Consider the following 17,537-nt stretch of genomic DNA (forward strand, 5'->3'; position numbering starts at 1 on the left):
TTTGAAAATGCCACCACGATATATTCAGATTCTTATAATTTTAACCACATTAGCAATCGTTAATATTCTGAAAATTTTGATATTCTTTTCCTATCAAAGGCATAGTCGCAACATGAATAAAACTACTATCATCCATGGAAACACTCCTTGCTCCAAATCTCTATTGGGCAATTTTCTGATGTCCATCATGTCGTGAAGTACATAATACTGAGAGCTTTATTGGGAAAATAGTCTTCATATCTGTCTTCGGGGAACCAAGAGCTAATAATGCTCTGAAGTGAGCTTGTTGTGTTTTGCTTAGGCCACCTATCAACTAGCTTGAAACCATACTCAGAAGCAGCTGCAAGAATAGATGGTTCATCAACTCTGCGAGGAAGATGACACAGAATTAAAGCAGGCCTTCTGTCCTCTTCGTTCTCCTGGCTGGCTGCAATCAACTCCTTCGCTGTTTTAAACAAGGGTGATATAGCTTCACGGACATAGGTAACATCAGTGCCTATGATAACATCAAATCCCTTGCCATTCAGCTCCTTGACGCTTTCTATGTCATCTTCATTTCCCCACTCCAGTCTTTTCGTTATTAACCTGCCAGAAGACGATGCTTTGAGATTTGAAGCAACATTTTGAGTCAACAAGTCGAGTGCTTTTGCATCTCCATCAGTGGCAACCACGAGATCAGCAGATCCAGTGGCCAGCATTGAGCAGATTCCCCCACAGCCACACCCAAGTTCTAAGACCCTTTTTCCTGCAACAATTGTTGCATTTGCAGCAAGGACAGAAGCCATGAGCCTAGCTGATTCCCATAGCATCAGCCCAGTTGATTTGCAGGTATGTTGGTGCTCCCTGGAAAGCACTTTTATCTTGAACATGTGATCTCTTATAATGACCTCAATAATCTGTTACATTTCAAATTGACACATCTGATAACTGGAGCAACATACTACAGGCATATGAAATTCAAATGTCCCAAGTTCATAAAACTTGGTGCATTAGTAGCGAAGGGAAAGCCAGAATAAAACTCAGAAAAAAAATTGTACCTCTTCGCTAGAAGATTCTATGCCAAACATTTCACAAGCCAATCCATCAGAGATGTCAACTTCCAGTCCATTTGTAGCAATTTTCGGGATAAGATCTTTGACCTGAGGTTTTACCTGCTCTGTTTCAACACAGCTTAAATTGTCATCATCATCCCCATTCATGCGAAATACAGCTTGGACCCAACGCCTGCGATCAAAATTGCAACAATTTAGCTGTGTATGCCAGTGTGCTCCATCCTTGAATGAGCACCAACAGAAGAAAGGGGCCAAAGACAGTTCGGAGAACCATAGAAGAGCAAACTTTCTAAACAGTGAACATTCGAAGTATTACAGCATTGTTGTCAAAAGGACCCCTACATTGTCAAATTACACCAAATGCTACAAATAATTTAATTCAACAACAGCAACATTGTTGGCTTAAATTTTTTCCTAAGGAAGGAAAGGTTCCCGAGAAATGCTATGCTTACACACAACACTCCCTCTCCCGGAAAGGCATCCCTAAGCAGGACCCAAAGACATTTAACAATCTGGATATAAAGGTTAAATTTAATCGTCGAAAGCAATATCTCCTTAGTTCGGTCTTCTTTCCTCTCAAATGCTGGGTTTGCAATTTGCAGAGGACTAGTTTTGAACAGTATCTCTATGATGAACCAGAACAATAATTACTGAAAACATGAACAGCCATTTTGTGGCAAGTGTCAAGGAGAGCTAAAAAAACAGCTAACTGGGAGTGATAGCATACTACTGTGAATTACCAGTTCTGTAATATTGCAAAGGAGATATGCCTGATGTATATGGAGAGTTACAGGCTACTTGCACATAACTTTGAAAATAATATGTAAACCTCTTATCTTACTTTGTTCAGATAAAAGTTCATACAACCTGTATCGATAGTCACACAATGCTCATTCCAAATTTTGAGATCACTCAAACACTAGAGTGACAACTTTGCGTTGCCGACTGAGAAATACAGATTTGATCTACTTCGATCAAAAGGTAAAATCATTTACCGGTTCATTACTATATCTCTTGATCGGTTTTCTACTTGTTTGCAGCATAATAGATGTTCTTCAGTATGAAATCCATTTTCGCTGAATAATTTTGTCAGATACTCGTCAGAGAAGTAGAAAGCCCTCTGGGAAAAAGTGGACACAGAGAAGCTTGATAAATAGAATTTCTGCAGTAAAAAAACATGTCTTTTCCAATCCGGGAAAGGCAAAGGCACATAATTCATATCAGCTAAACTTACAGTGCCATCACCCCTAGCATAGAAGTTCTCACTGATCTTCTGTTCTTTGCAAGAGAATCTTTCCTGTTCATGCAATGAGAAAGTCCGATGAGAAGTCTGGAGCAGCACCAGAACAACCATAGAAAAGTCGAACTCAATCCGCTAGATCCGGCTTAAGAAGGGATAGACTAGAGAGGCTGGTTTGGATTAAAATATTCAGGGGCCATAGTTTTTCAATAAACCAACAGACACACACTAGAAGAGACAGAAAAAATAAAATAATGTCACCTAAAAAACTAGGTGAGAAGTTCCAAACATCTCCTTTCCTTGGATCGGAGTAAAAGATTTCTTGTTCATAGTGGATATCCATCAATCCACTCATCATAGAAGTCAAATTTTGGGAACTCAAAATTGGAGTGAATATAGAAACTCTTTCATATGGAGACAAACATAAAAAGTTTCAACAAAAAATGAGACCATGTTTACCAGCATCTAGATAAAGACATAACTGATCTAAACAGAATTTTTGGGCACTTAAAATGAAGAAAAACATTCAAATATGAAAAATATGAGTACTGTAACCTGCATAAAGCAGAAACAAACCTGAGCAAGGTCACCAGTTGCATAGTCACGAAACAACACGCAACCACTTGGCTGACAAGAAATACAAGCCATAGAGTCACTTCAAAGAAATCGTACTTATGTGACCACAATTTTATGTCAAATAGGAAGTAATACTTTCCCACCTTGAGAACTTTTCTGATATTTTGTAATACTATGGACATCTTTTCCGGGGAGACTGCAGATAATACAAATATCTGTTTAAAATGTCAGGTAGCTCATTGAAGAACACATAGGCTAGCTTATCAAGAATATTATAAATGAAATCCAAGAAATGAACTAGATTAGTTATGTACGATATTAAATACTAAGAAATTTCAAAATAGAACACCATTCCGGTACCATGGTAACAACATCAACTGAAGATGGAGGGATCTGTTCACTCAGGTCATCAACAGTTAGGTCACACACAAAAGCATTTACTTGGCCCTCATTGAACTCCTTATGCTTCTGCATTATCGTATGACAGCAAATTACAATTGGTTTATTGGTGGTTAAATAAGATATCAGATATTAATCACCCTAAAAATGCATAAGGTGCAAGTCAAGATTGATCGAGATCATGGGCTGACTATTAATCCATTTTTAGAAGGCTAAGATTCATTAAAAGTAATTCCTTATGCACACACAGATTATAGTGCCGAATGGACACCATGCCCCTATATGAAAAAGTTGTTATGCTATTTTTTAAAGGTGCTTCAGGTAAGTGGTAACATTAAATGTGCAATAATACCAGACGTCCATGTTCTTGTGCAAAATAGAGATCAGGGATCTCCAATTCTAACAAGCCTCAAGACCCAACTGTACAAATATGAAGTACAAGTGCTAACTTGGACAGTCTAGACAAGTGCACACAAATTTTACAAAATTAATGGAGATCAACTTCCAGTTGGAGAATAGCTGCAAATATATGTTTTAAAAGAAGCTTATAAACTTCTTTCATTTAATTGAATTTCATATTAGAATTTTTTGGAATACAAGGCTAGGAGAGTCAAGCACATTTCTTTGAACTGAAGGTGGCAAAATTTGGACCCTGGATTGTGCTAAATTTTGGTTGATCCAAATTTTTGCATATCAGCTCCAATGGGACGCGCAGCCCCAGATGATCTTCATTCAGATGGGAAATGAAGCCCCATCTGATCTGCATGTGGCATCATCCAAGCTGACGTGTCCAAAGTTGATGGGGCCAAATTTTTGTAGAGCTCACACCAGAATAGCGCAACCTTATATTATATTCGTCAACTAAGTAATTCTCAATCAGTTGATCAAATTGTTTTATCATAAAGTAAGCTAATTCTAATCTATTTTCACCAGAACTAATTACTCTATTGTGGGTTTTAGATGCATCCAAACCAGTACTCCTCCAGAAATACTGGTAGAGATGCAAATATATTACCAAGAATACTTCTCTTCTCTTATATTCATTTTTTTCATGCATATGCTTTATTATAGTTAGCAAGATTGGATCATTTACAGAAGTTTTTCTCTGAACATGTATATTGAGGCAGCAAAGCTGAATTTGTGGGATTTATCTTGATCCGTACTTGACCACAAAGACCTATCACTATGTTTTGACTAATATCGAGTATGATTGAACGAATGAAGGAAAGAAGAAGAGAAGTTTTCTTTAATGCATTTAGCCTTCACAGACACTACTAATCATAGTAGAGATGCAACAGAAACATACAAACAATACGTGAAAAAAGGGTTCCACAGATAAAGTAATTTGTTCCCAGGAAAATGGGATAAAAATTGGCTTAGATATAAAATACGATTGATTGACTTTGTTTTGGATAACATAGGTTAAAGAATGTGCTTAAATGGTTTAGTCTAGTATTCAATAAACCTGACAATAGTGTGGAGTAATATACGTTTTTGAAACTTTTAAACAAACCCACAAGATTTGGAATCTTCAACAATTAAGCAACATTATACCATGTGATGGGTGCAGATCTTGGGGAACTACAAATTTAAATGGGTATATGTGATACTACAAATTTAAAGGGTATATGTGACACCTGCAGACTTGGCATTGCGAAGTGGAAATATCCACCAGACAAGTGTCCAGAAAACATGGAGTGCCTAAGTTTTTGCAATGGGACCCCTATTTGTGGAAACCTGTCTAGCGGAAAAGTACACACGGCAGTGCAGAGGTACAGGTAAGAATTACCTATTTGTGACCTACAGAACACAGCAATGCTGACCTATACAACACATACCTGCCCTGGTCTACTTCAATGTTAAAATCCTACCTTAAAGCCACATATTGGCACTCGATTCAATGTTGAACCCTGGAGCAATACTAATCACAAACACTAACCCTTTCCATCAAATTAATATTCTTAGTAACTGCAGTTTTATTGGACTACATCCCAACTCTATAGCTCTGTTGGTCCCCAGCTAATGTTCTAAATATATTCTTTCTAAACATGGTTCATACAGAACATTTGCTAGTGTGAGTTGTCTTCAAAAGGGTTATCATTAAATCAACTCTCCCCAAGCACAGAGTGACAAATTTTTTCTGCAAAATTATACTTCCTCGACTAGAGCTTTCACAAGATGGACATTGATCGAGCAGAAAAGCATAAATAGCTAACTGCATTGGGTATTGGAGCTAATCGAATAGATGGTTCACCTTTCTCCATCACTTTGACTTCATGTTTGTTACTTGTTATTATTGGAATGGGACCCCTTTGTCATTCAGAAACATTTCCGAGCAGGATATTTTTTTCTTTCCACAAACAGAGTATCCTTAAACTTATTCTGAAGTATTACTTGATGCAACAACCTTAGCATTCATCTCATTTCCATTTGTGTTTGCATTTTTCTTTTTTCCTTGTTTAGCCCAGGTATATAGTTCTTCTACTCCCAGGGAAGCAAATAGTGGGTCAGTACTAAAGCGCCTTAGTATTTTAGCAAAATGGACCAAGTTGGAGGAAGTCTACCAAATAAGTTATGAAAATTCCATATGTACACTAACCCCTTACATTCAAAATGCCTAAAATGATCATTAGCTGATTTTTCATCGAGTTATGATGAACTTATTAAAGTTTGAAGCATTAGAGGATTCTAAGCCAACAGTATCAAACAATGCCATCTTTAGCCTGTAAAGAAGCTGACAATTTTTTCCACTGATAGTGTTTTGACAGACAACAAAATGTTTATACCACTTTTACTACTACTTCTTAGTATTATCATGAAATCAACTGAAAAAGCATGCAAAACTTTAATAGATGGCATTATTCATTGCTTATTCAAGTTTTCAAGATTAACATCCCGATATGCAGGGGAGCCCAATGCAAAACTCACTAAATCAGTCAGATCCAGACCCTGTAAGACAGACAAAACCCAATAGACAACAAAAATACAATTATATTTCATACATTACAGATAAAAACAGCAAGACTGACCTTGACCAAGTTCACAGCACGTGGTGAAAAATCACAGGCATGGATAAATATATCTGGATATCTTGCAACCAAAGGAAAGATAGTGTTCCCCACCCCACAGCCAACCTTGTGTAAAAAGAAAGTCATTATCATTACAATTCTCCACAAATTAAAAAAAGATTCTTGAATACATGATGTGAATATCTTTGTGAATACAATAGATGGCAAATAATTAAGGAAGTGCAGAGAGGATAATCAGAGTCTAGCTTTCACACATCACGAATGCATCAAAAGCAGAAATTTTGTCAAGTGACACAGAGCAAATGCCACGTCTGTTTGAAAAAAATCTCTCTAGAATCATTGAATCATGTTTCCTTTCAAGAACAAAGCAAAAAGGAAGACAATTAACGATTTTCAATTGCATTCTTTTTCAGGGTATAAAATGGCTTCACTACAAGTTTTCATGCTACATGTACTAGGATAAAACTTTCACGGCAGAAAATTTTCGGGCAAAGGAAAAAAAATTTTCAAACTCCTTAGTTTTCAAATGCAGAAGGATTGGAGAACCAATCCTTCATCTTGCACAAGAAAATTCACGAACAGTATAAGATAGGCATATAAACTAACCATCAACACATTCCTAGTGTCCATAACTAGCAGCAATTTCACATTTCAGTATCATTACATTGGCATCCATTCAGAAGGTATCAATATGATTCTGTGCAGATGTGTGTCAAAATCTTTCCTCTTTCTAGCGTAATATTTTATCCCTGTAAGAACAAGGAAAATATTCCAACAATTTTTTTGGCAGCAGCGCATGACCAAAATGAGAAATGTGTGTAAAATTGCAGTAGAAAAATCCAAGAATTCAAATACATGAAAGAGTAAGCATAGTCAACAGTGAGCAATTCAAATAGACTAGCATAGAATAGATTAGATTGAGGAAAAGTTCAATTATTTTCACTGCTACAAAGAGATTGAGGAAAACCATAGAATGGACTAGCATGAAGATGCCGAACTACTAAGTTTTTCTTCAGAATACGGACTGAGATTACCTCCAGAATGACTTTTCTTCCAGCACCCTGAAGAAATTGAGCGAATTTTGTTATATTTGTGAAATAGGCAAGCAAAAAATAGTACAAACTACTTTTACATGTTGAAATGAAGCCAAAAAAGGAAGATGTACTCACAGAAAAGTAATATCCCCATTCCTTGTCCAAGTAATGCCGGTCCTTAAAGAACTGAGGCACAAAAATAAGTTACAAGTAAATAAAAAAGAAAGAACATGGCATGACAGAAGTCTCATAAAAGCAGTTGTAAACTACTACTTCTCAAGGAAGAAATTAAGTATCAGTGGCAGTAAAACCAAAAGTCACGACAGGGTGAAGAAAAACTATAAAGCTTGTCCATAGCATGCACCGAAGAGATATTATCAAATAATAAATAGTTAGCAGTAAGAAAAAGCCAAAAGAGAATGAGCAGGTTAAGAAAGAGCAGGTAGGAAACTGACTTTATCTTGATGGAGTTTGTAGAATATATCCCAGTACTTCTTTGCATCTCTTTCGTACTTCTCTGCACGGATTAAATCATTGGAAACAAAAAAGTTAACCAATTTTATGGAAAACAGTATGATACAGCCATCAAAAGATACTGAGACAGAAGCAGGTAAACCAACCAACCTCTCCAGAATGGGGAAATTTCACCATTTGAGCTACCGTATATTTGAATCTGTGGCTGCGCCTGTTGTGGCACCTCTGTCGTAGCTGGTTGGTAGGACTCCATTTTCACCCTCCTCTAAAAGAACAGACATAAAACCCAAGAATAATGGTTAGCCACCATGACGGATTGTGAATCTTATTCAAAAAACAAGAAAATTGAATAGGTGTAAATGAGTTCACTTAATAAAGGGTGCTGCCAAAACTGGTCGGATTGGGACACTATCTGATTACCAGTTTGACAGCCTACTGTTCATGTAATATCATGTCAGCTTGTCTCCCAAATCCAATAGCATTTGCCTAGTTTAAAGATCGACCAAATGGAAAAATTTGGAAATTTTCCGGAGAGAATTTCGAGAGATTGATAAAACTTACTGGCTTAATTCCGTAGGCTCCTCGGGGGTATTCTGCAGATCCTCCCTTCCTCTCTAGGTAATTTTTGAAAGAGGGATGGAAAGAAGGGGTTTTCTAACCTCTAAAACACTGAAAGAGGGGTCTGGGGCTGCTTGTGCATGTTGGGGAAATAGAGCGGTAGACGAAGGCGTGCTAATTTAAAGCAACACCTTTTATGAAATGAAAACAAGTCCGCCTTGAAAGCGTTGTTGTTTATTCGGTGATATTCCACGCGCTTTCATGGTGGGGGCATTGTTTCCAGCAAGTTAGGACCTCTTTGCAATAGCTGTGCTTTATTATAGCCAGATTGCCCCTGTTCTTTTGATCTCTTTGCAATCAGAACCTCTATAATACTTTTACCACAAGTTCAAGTTTAGCTTTTGTATTCTAAAAACAATTTGGTCCTGTTTGATAATTGAATTCAACATTTAAATTTAATATATTCAAATCTTAACATGTTTAGACATGTTTAATAATAAAAACTAGAATATCAAATTAATTAAGTGACACTGAATTTTTTAGAGAATCTAGACAAAACTTGGTTTAAAATAAGTAATATGTTATTTACTTATCATTTAATATTATATACACTTAAATACATCAGATTTAGTACTTAACAATTCAATAATTTAATAGATTCAAAATTCATATTTCAGTTTTCAAATTTCAATTTTATTAAATGCACCCTTAAACACCAAAGGTAGAGAGTTCAACATATTTTTCATAAACTTAGAAATAAATTAAGAACAGAAATATATTCTAAAACTTAAATCTCAAGATAAGAATTTGAAAAACTACTTATGCAAATATTAGTCCAAAAACAAAACTAAATATTTTTTTAAAACTAAAATTTTCCTTGCAAAACCCTCGTGAAAAAGGTATTTTGTGATAAACAATTTGCTATCCATAATCTCAATACGTTTTTATGATTTAGCTATATATATATATATCTAATCTTCACCCTTATTGTTTGGTACAAGTTACAACATGGTCAATGATTGTTTTGCATTGATAGCTTAAATTTCCTGCAAGTGATTAATATTTCTAAACATTTTACAAATTTCTAGTGGTTAGTATTTCACTTAGCTGCTGCCTATTTAGTTAATTGCTATAACTAAGTGATACATTTTCATAATATCAAGAAAAAAAATAAGGGGCTATCTCGGCAATTCTCTCAAAAAATAAATAAGCCCAAAGCTGTTAACGTTTCTTTACCGGTCACCAACGGTGGTGCGTCGTTACACACAGCCACACAGTAGCAGATCTCTGAGTGTTCACCAACGGTAGTTGTTTGTTCCCACCTGAAAACAAAATCAGATCGAAACCCTAATTAAGCTCAAATTGAATCCAATTTAGGAGTTCTCTTAATTAATTTCGACAATGACGTCGTCTGAAGTTCAATCAGACGACAACTCATCACCGGTCGCTAGTCTTCTCCCGCTGGCCTCCGCCTCGCAGCAGCCTTACGTCTCTGAACTCCTCTCTTTCACCCTCGACCGCCTCCACAAGGTACCTAGAGCTAACTCCGTGATTAATTCAATCTTTTGTACTAGAAATTGCAATGTGATCATAATTTTCTTCTTATAATTTGTAGGAGCCGGAGCTATTGAGAGTAGATGCGGAGAGGATACGGAGGCAGATGCAAGAGGTGGCGGTGGGGAACTACCGTGCTTTCATTTCTTCTGCTGATGCCTTGCTTTCTATTAAAGACGAAGTTTCCTCGATCGATAAACACCTCGAGTCTTTGGTAATTTGACTTTTCTTTTTTATGTTTAAATTTTGTAATTTTCTTGTGCAATTTGGAGTAATTTTGTGCGATTGATTTTTCTTTGCTGGTTTTTTTTATGTCTATGGCTAAAGATTAGATTGTTTAGTGGTAAGTTAAAAAAAAAATGTGATCTTTCAATTTGGTACGTGTTAGAGTCTCAACCTGCAGATGAAATGTGATGGGGTCTGAGTAACTCCTGGTGGTTGATGATGGTATGGTAGTAATGCAGAATGTGCAGGGTCGTTTTTTGAAGGTAAGAGCTTAAATATGGGGTTCATTCGATCAAGTTGCATATACCACTCAAATGTGCTTCAGTGGACACACTTGACCTACGGTAAGAATCAGCATCCAGAAAGAATTTGTACGTCTTTATTGGAAGACGCCTAAGAAGAAAAGTAGAATAGCGAAATTAGGAAGAGGGCAATACTGTTACTTTCACGAAATATTTGAATATCAATCAAACTAAAATCAGGTTGGAAAACTAATGTTTAATTTCTAGGATGTTACTTCTCAGCATTGTAAATAGCAGAAGACTACAGATGTTAAATTTTGAAAAGTCAACAGTTTAAGAATTAGGCCAATGGTTTTCGTGGTCCTGGTTTAGTTGATTGCACTTTAGTCCTATTTCTTGATTACCTCCAAAGAATAATGTACATCCAACATCTCCATTTCTAGACAACAGTTTATGGGTTTCTTTTGTCTTCTTGGGCTAATGAGATGTGATGTAGAGATTGGAAAGCTAAAAGAAAGTTGGAAACTGACTGACCGATAGTTAGTTGACAATAGCTTAATTAGCACAAGTGTACTGCCCCAGATATGTCTGTTTCCAGTCTCCAGTGGTTAAAGTTGATTCTACATTACAAAATCTACTAAAAAGTAGTTAAACAAAACTAGGAAGAAGAGCAAGTTCATAACTTGCTCTTAGTTGCACAAGATACAAGCCTCTTTAAAGTGCCTTTCTTTAAAAACTTAGTCTTTTAAATGCACCTTCCTCTTAGCCTAGGCATGGAAGACATGGAACTCTGATGAATACGGCTAAGATGATGAAGTCAATTTCTTGTAATTTGGCCTCTTAATCAAGCTTAGGAATGACTAATTATATTCTTTACCTTTTCTTTTATATATGCTTTGGGGACAAGCTTATATTGATGTTGGTCTAAACTTGAACTACAGTGGTTCACTTGTCGTTAGTTACTCTTAGTCATCCTGAAATCATATTCTTTCTCCCCTGACATGGTTCTCATTTCAAGATATTTGTGTTGCGAACTCATTTTGTCGTACATGTGCTTATGTAGGACTTGCAGTCAAAAATATGCATTGTATGTAACGACAACTAGATAATTCTGAGCTGCATGCTTATGTAGCATTTGGAAATTTTAAAATATACGTGATTTATCTTAAGCATTTGAACATTGAAAGAGTCAATGTGACTAGACACCACTAGACATCAACATTATACATGAGTAGTAAGTTGATAAGATTGTTATAGGAATTTAAATGAAAATGAGGATAATTATTTCATGAAAGCTGCTATGTATTTAGTGTTAAAAAACATCAGTATCTGTCCTTCGGGTCTGTCCTTGAATGAATTCTGATCCAGAAATATGTCCACATAAACTCTTTCATACTTCAGGGTGTGCAATTACATAAGTAGGTTTTGTGGCCAATGAAATAAAATGACAAATTTTGAATGTGTTTTCCAATTATGTAAGCTTTTTAGTTGTTATGCCAAAACTCAGTTGTAGACAGCATTTGGAGATCATTCTCCTTGCTGAGTTGCGTTGATGATGAAGTTATATTAGTTCATATGTTTCTCTTGTTTGGCAGATATCTGAAATCCCAAAGTTATCGTCTGGTTGCTCTGAGTTCGTTGACTCTGCAGAACAAATATTGGAGAAGAGGAAGATGAACCAAACTCTTCTGGCAAACCATAGTACTTTGCTTGACTTGCTTGAAATTCCTCAGCTGATGGACACGTATGTCTCTGACCATGTTTTAAAATAATGCAATAAATTCAATTAATGGTCTCTGTTCGGAACGATGGATAGATAAAGCTAGTTGTACCCTTTATGCCTTTGCTTTTCCAGTAAGTTTGTCATGTCTTTAATCTTGATCTCAGAATGGGGAAATTTAGATGATGATATGAATACTGTGGGATACACTTAATGCAATTTCTCAGTGTTTATTGTTTCTGTAGCATTATCCTGGTTGTCTGGTAGTTGGATCTTTTCTTCGGATGACTATCACCATTCTTCTTGCTGGAGTAAATTAGCATGACTTTCCTCTGAATTTTCTTTGGTTCCATGGACCTTCCCTCTAGTTTTGATAGACAAATCCTTTACTCAATTCTGGTCACGGTACTCTCTTATGTCATGAATGTCCCATTGTACCACCACTGAACTTGAAGCTGTTGTTGAATGAATTCTATTTGCAATACTGGTATAACTTCATGATGTTTATGTTACCATGTGCACAACTTGTGTACCTTCTCCAAACTGTTTATTGCTGCTACCTATGCTTGAGGATTGAAGAGAACTAACCACCTGCTGTTGAAACTTTGACACTGCATAAAACTGTCTTTACTACATTTGTTATTTGTGAGATAGAACTTCCAGAAATAGTTTAGGTATCCAGTACTTCTTCTATCTTATACATGAGAAAGAGGTAAAATGTTGGTAACTTATCATCGTTACTTGAGCTGACAATAGCAGCTTTGGTCATAAATCTTACGTATGTAGATTATAATTTTTGTACTCTGTGTGGGTTTTTTTTTTTAATTTGTTTTCTTTAGGATATGGGTAGTGAAGGGAGTTTGTTTGTACCTCATATGATACCTGTTTAGTGTGTGTTTTATTTTGCTGTTATTCTTACTCTTTATAGCTTAATTCTAGATTTATAAGAAGCTGTTGATTATTTCTAGATGTGTACGGAATGGCAACTATGATGAAGCTCTGGATTTAGAAGCATATGTTGCTAAGCTATCGACAATGCATCCAAAGTAAGTTACTTTCTTTCTTCATGGTTTAAACCACCAATTTCATTTGTCAAATTTATTGAGGCTTGTTGTGAGGCAGTTGTTTCTTTCTTTTTGCCCCTTGAAAATAGATTACCAGTTATTCAGGCACTTGCTGCTGAAGTTCGGCAGACCACACAGTCTCTTCTTTCTCAACTCCTCCAAAAACTTAGATCAAACATTCAGGTGCTTTGCCAAAGCCTAACTTGTAGGTTATACTGTTCATGTGATGCAAAGTGATTTGTGATAGAATATTGATGCTAAGAATTCATCAGTTGTTCATTTTCTCTTGCAGTTACCAGAGTGTCTCCGTATCATTGGATACTTACGACGAATAGGAGTATTCAGCGAGTATGAAATGCGCCTACAGGTAGCTTTGTTAAGCTTGATATATAGGTTCTAGCATAGTTTCATATCAGCCTTATGCTTTCTCTACATTCTGTTCTATTTTCTTCTTCTTAAGCTTAGATTGATCAAGATCTCATGTCTTTGTGATGTTACAGTTTCTCAGATGTCGTGAGACATGGCTTGCTGGAATTCTTGATGACTTTGACCAGAGAAATGCTTATGAATATTTAAAAGGGATGATAAGCTGTCATAGGACACATCTTTTTGATGTTGTTAACCAATACCGAGCCATCTTCGCTGATGATACATCAGGAAGTGAAGAAAACTATGATGGTGGACTTCTCTTTAGTTGGGCCATGCATCAAATATCCTTACACCTTAAAACTCTTAAGATCATGCTACCAAAGATAACTGAAGGAGGATCTTTGTCCAACATTTTGGAACAATGCATGGTCAGTAACATCATTGCCTTCTGTTTCAAAATTGCAAGTGCATGTCACATGCATTTTTCTGAAATCCCAACCACAATGCTATGTTCTACTTTCTTCTTCTCTTATGGTTTAATTGTACTTTACTGCTTAAGATTGTTTGAAAAGTTCAGTTCGTGTAGCAAACTGCAAACTAGTAAGAGCATGCCAAGGTCTGGTTTAACAGTGACTTTTATCACTTGATTTCTTTTGGCATTTGATCTTTTATAACTTATACCAACCTAATAACAGAGCACTTCTAAATCAAATGATGATTGTATTTCCTAGTGACTTTTAGAAATAGATATTGAACCAATGCTACAACCTAGAAGAAGTCTTTAAACCTTCATGATTCCTTTTGTGATTGTGTGGTCTGAAGAAGCATGTCCCTGACTACCATGTTTGATGCCATAAAAATTCAAGATCGCTTTATTGTTTTGATTTTAGTTTCTAGATCTTTGACTCTTCTCATCTAAAAGGAGATTCCAGTCTGTAGGATGTATTCTTAGAAGACATCATATTGGGTTAACTTCCTTGCTCTAAAGTTATGCATGTCTATAATTGGACTTCCATAATCAAAGGTTGACCTTTTTACTCGTGGTTCTTGTTATCTTAGGTATTATATGCCTCTTTTAGTTTTTGCAACCTAATAGCTCAAGAAGAAAGGCAGTTAACCAAATATAAGGGCTTCGCTCTTACAGTGCCATTCTGTACCGTATCAGTGGAATATGTAGTGATGGAATGTATGTGGTTTTATTATTGCTATTAACTGCGATGGTTAAAGATAGTAAAAAAAAAAAATGAAATGTGCTTTAACTTGCAATTGGCTACAATTTAAAATGGAAGTGTAAAAAATGTGGTATGACTTGCGGATGCTGACTCATGACACCATTTCTTTTTCACTGTGTTTTCACTTCTTCTATGGGTTTGCCCTATAAATGTAAGCAAGGTGATTTCCTGCTTCAGATTATTTTCATTTTGAACTCTTTTTGGCATTTAGCTTGGTGATGATGTTCTATTTATTTCTGTCTTGCAGTATGGTGCCATGGGATTGGGCTGGGTTGGATTGGATTTTCGAGGCTTACTTCCTCCACTCTTTGAAGAGTAATATAACGTTTCTTCTGTATTTTTTTTAAATCATGTAGACATTGAAGCAACCTGTGAATGTGACTGCCTTTATTCTGGTCAATTGAACAGGGCAGTTCTCAATTTATTCTCCAAGAATATGAATACAGCCGTTCAGAATTTTCAGGTAGTTTAGAAGCCTTGCTTTTTGGTTTTGATGTTGTTGCAAGTTTTCTTCTCTTAGCTAAAGATTGGGTTACAGTTTCTCTTCTTACTGAAGTGCCTCCTCAACATTCTATGTATTATTTTTGCCATCTGATTTGCGATTTTCCATATTCTTCCAGCTAGTACTTGATGCTCATCGCTGGGTCCCGCTACCAGCTGTTGGCTTTCCTTCCAGTACATTTGGTGAAGAAAGTCAGGAAGATGTTAATCCTCCTCCAAATTTAATGGAGCATCCACCTCTTGCTGTTTTTGTGAATGGTACTAAGCAGTTAATCTTAAAAAATATATAAAATCTTTGTCCGACATGCCTCCACAACTTTTGGTTTGTCAAATCTAGTCTCGTTTTGTATGTAGAGCGTAATGTCTGCTGGTTGTGTTTTCATGTCTTATACGCATGCTATTAACTGTACTTGTCTTCTGAAAAAGTAAGAAGAGCAACAAATGCAATGCCTAATTTATTTACTCTGTTCGTACTGACGTAAGGTAAATGCTTTGCCTCCAAGTTACTGTTGAGATAAACCAACTACTCCTAGAGTAGTTGGCCCCCAAGGGAGCCTTAAGGCTTTACTTGGGTGTAGGTCAAGCGATCAAATCTATTGGCCTGCATTTTAAATCCACGATTTCCTGGAATAATTTCACCGACAGGTGCGTATGCACCCATCTGGACCGGTGGTGGTTAGTCCCCCCGGGTTCCCCTCTTGATCCCTTTAGGTCCCCCCGCCCCCAGTATAGAGTATGAGTAGGTATACCTTAGAATCTATCGTGTCCAGCAAAAAAAAAAGTTTTACTGTTGAGATAAACATGATTTTTTTTTAAAAACATTTTTGCATATCCTGATACCCAAAATGTATGAACGTATTTCCCAAAGGTTTCTGTGACCACTAAGAACATTTAACTGATTTATACCTCCCTGGATTACTGCTTTAATCCTTTCTCTTTTGCATGCTCCCTATTGACATTGCAGGTGTATCTGCAGCAATGAATGAATTGCGTCCCTGTGCTCCATTGAGTTTGAAGCGCATTCTTGCACAAGAATTAGTGAAGGGGTTGCAGGGTGTCTCTGATTCTCTATTGAGATACAACACAACCAGGATGCTCAGAGATAATGAGTCTATACTTTTCCTTGCACTCTGTAGAGCGTTTCTTGAGGTGAAATCTAAGGAACTTGTCCTGACGGTTGCCTGCAATTGTTAATCCATGCAAACAACAGCTTAAGTTGTCCTTTGGTATTTCCTTTCAGGTAGTTTTTCCACATTGTGCCATGTGCTTTGGCCGTTGTTACCCTGGTGGAGCCTCTTTGATAACAGATGCCAAGAATTTATTTGATGGAATAACCCGCCTAGTAATAAACTCTCCATCAAGAGAACTTCCAAGATCTGTTCCAAGTGTAGAGGGAAAGAATATATCTGAAAATGGAAATCTGCCTTCCTTGGAGAATGGAGTAGTGTCTACTATTGAGCGGACTGCAAGTGCAAACCTAGAGGAACAACAGAACAACCTCACGCCACAAGATGGGGAAAGGATCACCAGAAGATCAAGCATGTGAAGGGAGATAAGCTCACTCTAAAATAAATCCAGAAGTTCCCTGCCCTAATGCCAATAAGAATTTTGTATCTACAGTGGAGAAGGGCCATTAACATTTTTACCCTTCTATTCACTGGGGTGGTTGTGAAGAATCGTTATGATTTAGATGGATACCATCAATAGCGATTGGAGTAAATTGGTCATGTTCAGATCTTTACTGTGATAAAATTATTTTTGTAAGCAGGTGTAAAGTCCTGAGGCATTGAGGCCGATGGTGATAGGAACACTTTGTTAAAAATTTCATGGTCATAGTGAACAAAAGGAATTTTGGTTCGTTGGTTTCTTCCTCCTGTACAAGTTGCATCATTTGCAGTGAAAACAAAGGCTGGCTTATCGCAATAAAATAGGTTATTATTGTTATTATTTATTGGCTGAAGAGAATTCTGACGTGTTACAGACGAGAAGATGCAGGGAAACTAATAAGCATCAGTTGAACAAGCCTCGAGGCCTTCAGCTGCTGCAGCCGGGAGATAGATTGGGAGGTCATCAGGATTGCAAGGCCCTTGACATGTCATTTGGCAATAGGAATTGAAGAATGCTTTTCCATTATTGATTACTCCGTGTGTTGTGCAGATGACAGAATTACTGTCCTTTGTCAGGTTTGAATATATTGTCGCACTAGGGTTTTTTCTCACTTTTCCTAGCTAAGAGAAAGTTTTATACTTACCGTTTGTCTTAAAATTC

General features: G+C 36.6%; 2 protein-coding genes across 3 annotated transcripts; one reads left to right on the plus strand and one right to left on the minus strand.

Annotated features, from left to right (window-relative positions):
- Positions 1 to 8,524, minus strand: LOC113707013 (uncharacterized). Of its 2 annotated transcripts, XM_027229169.2 has the most exons (13): positions 8,366 to 8,524; positions 7,955 to 8,069; positions 7,786 to 7,847; positions 7,466 to 7,516; positions 7,331 to 7,357; positions 6,297 to 6,401; positions 3,229 to 3,336; positions 3,012 to 3,083; positions 2,869 to 2,919; positions 2,287 to 2,349; positions 2,048 to 2,172; positions 1,038 to 1,224; positions 1 to 896 (listed from the first exon to the last, which is right to left on the minus strand). In XM_027229169.2, exons 2-13 carry the CDS (start codon positions 8,055 to 8,057, stop codon positions 186 to 188), a joined length of 1,665 nt encoding a protein of 554 aa, XP_027084970.2. In that variant the 5' UTR covers positions 8,058 to 8,069; positions 8,366 to 8,524; the 3' UTR covers positions 1 to 185. The 2 variants fall into 2 exon arrangements, with proteins under 2 accessions (XP_027084970.2, XP_071917657.1); XM_072061556.1 differs by lacking the exon at positions 3,229 to 3,336.
- Positions 8,525 to 9,537: 1,013 nt separating this feature from the next.
- LOC140012918 (conserved oligomeric Golgi complex subunit 8-like) lies at positions 9,538 to 17,216 on the plus strand. Its single transcript, XM_072061486.1, has 12 exons — positions 9,538 to 9,892; positions 9,978 to 10,130; positions 11,979 to 12,127; positions 13,072 to 13,149; positions 13,257 to 13,350; positions 13,460 to 13,534; positions 13,668 to 13,964; positions 15,016 to 15,083; positions 15,177 to 15,231; positions 15,389 to 15,527; positions 16,234 to 16,418; positions 16,510 to 17,216. The coding sequence occupies exons 1-12, from the start codon at positions 9,764 to 9,766 to the stop codon at positions 16,813 to 16,815; spliced, it is 1,728 nt and encodes a 575-aa protein (XP_071917587.1). The 5' UTR covers positions 9,538 to 9,763; the 3' UTR covers positions 16,816 to 17,216.
- The last annotated feature ends 321 nt before the right edge of the window (positions 17,217 to 17,537 follow it).

This window comes from Coffea arabica, chromosome 8e (assembly GCF_036785885.1).
Source record: "Coffea arabica cultivar ET-39 chromosome 8e, Coffea Arabica ET-39 HiFi, whole genome shotgun sequence".
NCBI classification, from domain to species: Eukaryota; Viridiplantae; Streptophyta; class Magnoliopsida; order Gentianales; family Rubiaceae; genus Coffea; species Coffea arabica.

Coding starts and splice junctions, on each gene's coding strand:
- LOC113707013 (XM_027229169.2), bottom strand. CDS start 8,057: ATGGAGTCCTACCAACCAGCTACGACAGAGGTGCCACAACAGGCGCAG. Junction 7,358..7,465: donor AATGGGGATATTACTTTTCT/GTGAGTACATCT, acceptor CAATTTCTTCAG/GGTGCTGGAAGAAAAGTCAT. Junction 2,920..3,011: donor ATATCAGAAAAGTTCTCAAG/GTGGGAAAGTAT, acceptor ATTTCTTGTCAG/CCAAGTGGTTGCGTGTTGTT.
- LOC140012918 (XM_072061486.1), top strand. CDS start 9,764: ATGACGTCGTCTGAAGTTCAATCAGACGACAACTCATCACCGGTCGCT. Junction 13,535..13,667: donor AGTATGAAATGCGCCTACAG/GTAGCTTTGTTA, acceptor GTGATGTTACAG/TTTCTCAGATGTCGTGAGAC. Junction 15,232..15,388: donor CAGCCGTTCAGAATTTTCAG/GTAGTTTAGAAG, acceptor ATATTCTTCCAG/CTAGTACTTGATGCTCATCG.